Source organism: Lycium barbarum, chromosome 2 (genome assembly GCF_019175385.1).
Source record: "Lycium barbarum isolate Lr01 chromosome 2, ASM1917538v2, whole genome shotgun sequence".
NCBI classification, from domain to species: domain Eukaryota; kingdom Viridiplantae; phylum Streptophyta; class Magnoliopsida; order Solanales; family Solanaceae; genus Lycium; species Lycium barbarum.
The window spans coordinates 26,889,998-26,896,725 of NC_083338.1; the positions used below are offsets into that span (position 1 = coordinate 26,889,998).

The window sequence follows — 6,728 nt, forward strand, 5'->3', positions numbered from 1 at the left end:
TCTCAAAATCGAAAGAACTTTTCACAGACAGAGAAAAATGGCTGACGAAGCAACGAGACTTGCTCTTGAACAGGCAGAAAGGGATAGAAATAGAAAAATTGATGAACAAGGTGCAAAAGCAGCTGCGAGGGCACAAGAACAACAGATTCTTTTGTCCAGTTATGCTAGGTCTAGTCTAGCGACTATTGCTAAGGCTATTGTTAGGCCTGACATTACTGGAAATTTCGAGTTGAAAGAAGGAGCAGTGCGGCTGGTGCAGCATACCTGCTAGTATATGGGTAAGTCTAGTGAAGACCCGCATAAGCACTTGATGCAGTTCGTGGAGTTGAGCGAGAATTTTCCAATATAGAGATGTTCCTGATGATTATGTGAAGCTGTCCTTATTTTCGTTCTCACTGATTGGCGAAGCAAGGGAATGGTTGACGAATCTGCCTGTAGGTTCTATCACTTCTTGGGAGATATTATCAAATAAGTTTGTCGACAGGTTTTTCTCACCCAAGAAAATAAAGGAGCTGCGAGGAAGAATTGCTAATTTCACTCAGAGAGATTCTGAATCTCTTCCACACGCTTGGGAAAGGTATAACGGTTGTTTTCTAGATTTCCCACATCACATGCAGCCAAAAGAGATCACTGGAAATTAGTTTGTAGAAGGTCTTAACCATGAATCAAGGGCCTTGTGGAATGCTTCAGCTCAAGGGTAGATTTTAAACGAAACATATGAAGAGATGGAATCTCTCCTAGAGATGATGTCAGAGGGTCACCATGAGTATCATGAGACTAGCCGGGGGTTACCACGGAACGCTGCTGGGGTTCTTCAAGTTGATGATGTTGCAGTTATTCGAGCTGATATAAGTACTCTTACTAATGTTATGATGAGGGTGTTTCCTCAAGCTCAGTAGATTCAAACAGTCCAACGTATTCAGCAGGCAGCATGTGTATGTTGTGGCGAGCCTCATGATTATAACAATTGTCCATTAAATCCGGAGTCTGTCTATTTTATGGGGCAGCAGAACCGCGATATTGGAAATCAGGGAAACTATTATGGAAATAATTACAACACTTCATTTGGGAAGCAGGATTTCCACAAGCTGAACAATTATTAGCAACCTCACGCTCAGCCAGCTAGCAATTTAGAAGAGATGATGAAGCAGCTCATAGCTCAAAATCAAGTTACGCAGCAGCAAAATCAGAAAGTTCAGAGTGAGATGCAGAAATCTATTCACGAGCTTGAGCGTCAGATGGGGCAGATGGCTCTTATGCAGAATGTTAGACAACCCGGTGCTCTTCCTAGTGTTACTGAGAAGAATCCAAAGGAGTGCAAGGAAGTCACCTTGAGGAATGGTAGAGAGCTTGAAGAAGTGCCTCCAAAAAAGAAGAACGTAGCAGAGGAAGAACTTGTCCCTGCTAAGCGAGCTGAACCAAAGCAGATAGTGGCAGAGCAACATGTAGAGGAAGTAGTTCGACCACCCCCTACCTTTCCACAGTGACTTCAGAAACAGAAAGCAGATTTGACTTGCAAGAAATTTCTTGAACTCTTAAAATAGGTACACATCAACATACCTTTGGTGGAGCTTTTGCAAGAAGTTCCAAAATATGCTAAGTATATCAAAGATGTGGTAGCGAACAAACGGCGTTGGAAAAAGTTTAAGACTGTTGCACTTACTAAGGAGTGCAGTTCTAGAGTGAGGAGTAAAATTTCTCCAAAGTGGAAAGATCTGGGCAGCTTCACAATTTCGATTACTATTGGCAAAATTGAAGTTGGGCTAACATTGTGTGATTTGGGTGCTAGTATTAATCTAATGCCCACCTCTGTGTTCCGAACGTTGGGCTTGGGTGAGCCTAGGCCAACCGCTATTACATTGCAGCTGGCTGATCGATCTTTTGCGTATCTTGATGGTATTGTTGAGGATGTTCTTGTGAAGGTAGGCCCATTTATTCTGCTGGTTAATTTTGTGATACTTGACTATGAGGCAGATAAGAGTGTTCCTCTTATCATGGAGAGAGGATTCTTAGCTAATATAGATGCTGTGATCCGAGTGAAAGATGGGAAGATGTCCATGACAGTTGATGGACAAGAGGCGACTTTTGATGTGTTTAAAGCTACCAAACTTCTAGCCCATTATGAGGAGTTGAAGATGATTTCTGTGGTGGAGCCCGAGCTCACTAATGCAGAGTTAGATCACTTTTTAGCTTCGCGAGATCCTTTGGAGACAGCTTTGGCGTATGGGGAGGATTTGATGATTGGTGCAGAAGTCGAGGAGTGTCTTAGCATTCTTGACAATTCATGTGCTTATCTACGAGCAAACACACCGTTTGAGGAGCTAGACAGACCAGAGTCATGGAAGAAGGCGAAACCATCTATTGAAGAGGCTCCAGTTCTTGAGTTGAAGCCATTACCCCCTCATCTTCTCTATTCATTCCTAGTCAGTGGAGACACATTGCCTGTAATCCTCTCTGCTTATTTGACTGATGTGCAGGTTGACCGTGTGTTACGAGTGCTAAGAGATCGAATTTGAGCCCTTGGTTGGTCGATAGCTGATATTCAAGGTATTAGTAGTTCGTTTTGCATGCACAAAATCTTATTAGAGGAGGACAACAAGCCTAGTGTTGAATGCCAGAGATGACTAAACCTGATCATGAAGGAGGTGGTGAAGAAAGAGGTAATCAAGTTGCTTGACAGCTGCATTATTTATCCCATCTCTGACAGCAAATGGGTAAGTCCTGTACAATGTGTTCCGAATAAAGGAGGCATGACTATAGTAGAGAATGAGAAGAATGAACTGGTACCTCAACGAACTGTTACTAGTTGGAGAATATGCATTGATTATCGTAAGTTGAACAACGCCACCAGAAAAGATCACTTTTCTTTGCCCTTCATGGATCAGATGCTCGATAGATTGGCTGGGCACAATTATTACTGCTTTTTGAATGGCTATTCGGGTTACAAACAGATCATGATTGCACCTGAGGATCAATAAAAGATCACATTCACATGTCCATATGGTACGTTTGCATTTCGGAGAATGCCTTTCGGTTTGTGCAATGCTCCAAGTACTTTCCAGAGATGCATGATAGCTATTTTCATCGATATGGTGGAAAACTATGTACAGGTATTTATGGACCACTTCTCTATTTTTGGGGATTCTTTTGATGACTGCTTGAACCATCTTGATGCTGTGTTAGCTCATTGTGAAGAAACAAACTTGGTACTTAATTGGGAAAAATATCATTTCATGGTTCGAGAGGGCATCATTCTTGGGCACAAGATATCAAGAAAGGGAATAGAGGTTGACAAGGTGAAGATTGAATCAATTGAAAAATTGCCACCACCTGTTTTAGTTCGGGGAGTGCGCACCTTTCTTGGTCATGCAAGCTTCTATCGACGGTTCATCAAAGACTTTTCTAAAGTTTCTACTCCAATGTGCAAGCTTTTAGAGAAAGATGTAAAGTTTGTATTTAATGAAGCCTATCTGACAACTTTTGATGAGTTGAAACAGAGGTTAGTGTCTGCTCCTATTATTATCGCACCCGATTGGTCTCTGTCGTTTATTTTGATGTGTGATGCAAGTGATTTTGCTGTGGGAGCTGTCCTTGGTTAGAAAAGGGACAAGATTTTTCATCTTATTTACTATGTCAGCAAGACACTTGATGCAGCCCAAATAAACTATACTGTCACAGAGAAGGAGTTATTGGCGGTTGTCTACGCCTTTGACAATTTCTGATCATATCTTGTGGGCACGAAGGTGATTGTATATACTGATCACTCTGCAATTCGTTATTTGTTTGCGAAGAAGGATGCAAAGCGGAGACTTATTCGTTGGGTGTTGCTGCTGCAAGAGTTTGACATCGAGATTCTTGACTGAAAGGGCACAGAAAATCAGGTAGCAGATCACTTATCAAGATTGGAAGATCGGGAACATGTAGATGAAGCATGGCGATTAAGGAGACTTTTCCTGATAAAAAACTCTTTGCTCTTCAATCAGCTGAGATGCCATAGTATAAAGACATGGTGAACTTTATAGTAAGGGAGATTTACCCCTCCGGTGCTAGTCACGAGAAGAAGAAGCGGATTTTGCATGATAGTCGTTTCTATGTATGGGATGAGCCCTATCTGTACAGGGTTGGCACAAATCAGCTGATCAGAAGGTGTATTCCAGAGGAAGAGGTCTCCGTGATTCTCGAGAAGTGTCACTCATCACCCTATGGGGGACATCATGCTGGTGACAGAACCGCTGCAGATGTACTTCAGTCCGAGTTCTACTGGCCCACATTGTTCAAAGATGCTCATGAATTTGTGCGAGCCTGCGATAGCTGCCAGAGAACCGAAAATATCTCCAAGCGTCATGAAATGCATTTGAAGGTTATCTTAGAAATCGAGCTATTTGATGTGTGGGGTATTGACTTCATGGGTCCCTTCATACCAACCAAGGGGAATAAGTACATATTGGTTGCTGTAGACTATGTCTCGAAGTGAGTGAAAGCCATTGCACTTCCCACCAATGATGCTAGTATGGTGGCTCGATTTCTGAAAAAGAACATTTTTACAAGGTTTGGGACCCCTCAGGCCATCATCACTGATCAAGGTATGCACTTTTGTAATCAGCTCTTTGATAAATTGCTGCTCAAGTATGGGGTGAAACACAAGATATCGATTGCTTATCATCCTCAGACGAGTGGTCAATTGGAGGTATCAAATAGAGAAATCAAGAGGATTTTGGAGAAGACTGTGAATGTGAGTAGGAAAGATTGGTCATTGAAGCTCGATGATGCTCTGTGGGCATACAGAACAGCTTACAAAACTCCGATTGGCACATCTCCCTATAAGTTCGTCTTTGGTAAGGCAGGTCATCTACCAGTTGAGCTCGAGCATAAAGCATATTGGGTGATCAAGAAGCTGAATCTAGACATGGTTCAAGCTTGAGAAAAGAGACTGTTGCAGCTGCACGTGTTGGAGGAATTTTTCTATCATGCTTATGAAAACGTGAAAATGTACAAGGAGCGAACTAAGAAAATTCATGACAAGCGCATCCAATCTCGTGACTTTGAGCCTAGGCAGTTAGTTTTGTTGTATAACTCTAGGCTGAAATTTTTTGGTGGAAAGTTGAAAAGTAAGTGGTCCGGGCCATTCGAGGTAGTTCGTGTGACCGCACATGGAGCGGTTGAGCTAAAGAAACCCAACTCAGATGAGACATTCCTGGTGAACGGGCAGAGAGTGAAACATTACTACGGGGAGGCCACTGACCGCGCGAGCTCCTCCATCGATCTAGAAGAGGCTTGAGAAAAGCCTACGTCATGCTGCGACGTTAAATCAAGCTCTTCTCGCGAGGCAACCCGTGTTTAAAAACAATTGACAGGGGTCACGCATTCTAGACTTAAGTACATGTAATATGATTAAGTGTAGGGTTGTGCCACGACTCCTTTTAGTTATTAACTGGTACTTCTCATTTGATATTTGTTGTTTTGCAGGCAAGATGGTTAACACCAAGTCCAAGGGAAAGTACACCGCCTCCTCCTCCCAAGGCACAAAAAGATGAAGAGCAGAAAACCCGTCCAAAGCAACAAAAGGGCAAACATCTGGCGCAAGGGCAAGCATCCCGCGGTTGCCATTCCTCAGGCGTCTAAAAGGAAGACTCACGCCCATTTGTCTGGGGACGGAGAGGAGTGGTATGCGGGATTCGACACCTCAAAGGGTTACAATCATAAGTGAGCGATCAGTCTAGTCCCTTTGAAGAGAAATTTTTGGGATATATACAACCGCATAGTCGCCATGGGATGGAAGTCTGTGTTTGAACAACCAGGGCCAGTGAATATTGATTTGGTCATGGAATTTTACGCTAGCATTGAAAGCTGTGGTAACCAAGATTCTGTGTTTGTTTGGAAAAATTGGGTGCCATTGATGGCTTCGACTTTGTGCGGGGCAATTGGAGTCCCGGATGTGCCTAGTGAGCCCTCGCTAGAATTCATCAAAATGCCCGATTACAAGGCTATCCGGGAAAATCTTTGTGGAGCCAACTCTAAAGCGCAATGGGCACGACACTAAAGGCCTCTTCGGAAGCATCGGAGCATGATTATGAGTAATTTTTGTAGAGAAGCCTGGGTTTGGTTGCGCCTTCCGAATGCTAGAATCATGCCACTTGATCACTTCTCGGAGGTACAAAAGGACATAGTGTGCATAGTTTATTTCTTGATGACAGGGCAGCCAGTGAACATTGGGTATTGGATGATGAAGGAAACTCGCAGAGTGCGGGCTGGCAAGTCTAAAAGGCTGAGCTTTGGTAACACTCTCACTGCTTACGTGATAAGGCTTGACGAGGGGTTTGCATACTCTACTGATAGAGTGCTTGAGGTGCCCACTGATGCACTCGACATCTCAAACGTCATATCCCCAGCGAGTTCATCTGAATATCATTTGACTCCAGCAGAGGAGAGGTCCGCCCAATCCACTGTGCTAGCCCAGCTTTACACGAGAATGATGGTCACGGGTGAGCATTTCAACATTGATCATTCAAGGGTCTTTATTCAGACCCCGCACACACCACATTCTCGGGCACTTGTGGGCGAGGAGTCTCAGTTATCTGATGATGAAGATGAAAATTAGGCTGATCGTGTAACAACCACGCTAGAAGAGGGGGAGGAGGCCGAGTCGCTAATGCAAGGTGACGATAATGAAGGAGAAGAGGACGCCAGGCCAGCCGACGACGAGGAGGATGATAAGGATTACATTGAGA

The 6,728-nt window shown here is 43.6% G+C and overlaps 1 protein-coding gene across 1 annotated transcript; it reads left to right on the forward strand.

Annotated features, from left to right (window-relative positions):
* Nucleotides 1-1,238: 1,238 nt before the first annotated feature.
* On the forward strand, nucleotides 1,239-2,482 carry LOC132628479 (uncharacterized). The gene is made up of 3 exons (XM_060344256.1): nucleotides 1,239-1,454; nucleotides 1,572-2,286; nucleotides 2,478-2,482. Exons 1-3 carry the CDS (start codon nucleotides 1,239-1,241, stop codon nucleotides 2,480-2,482), a joined length of 936 nt encoding a protein of 311 aa, XP_060200239.1.
* Nucleotides 2,483-6,728: the final 4,246 nt, after the last annotated feature.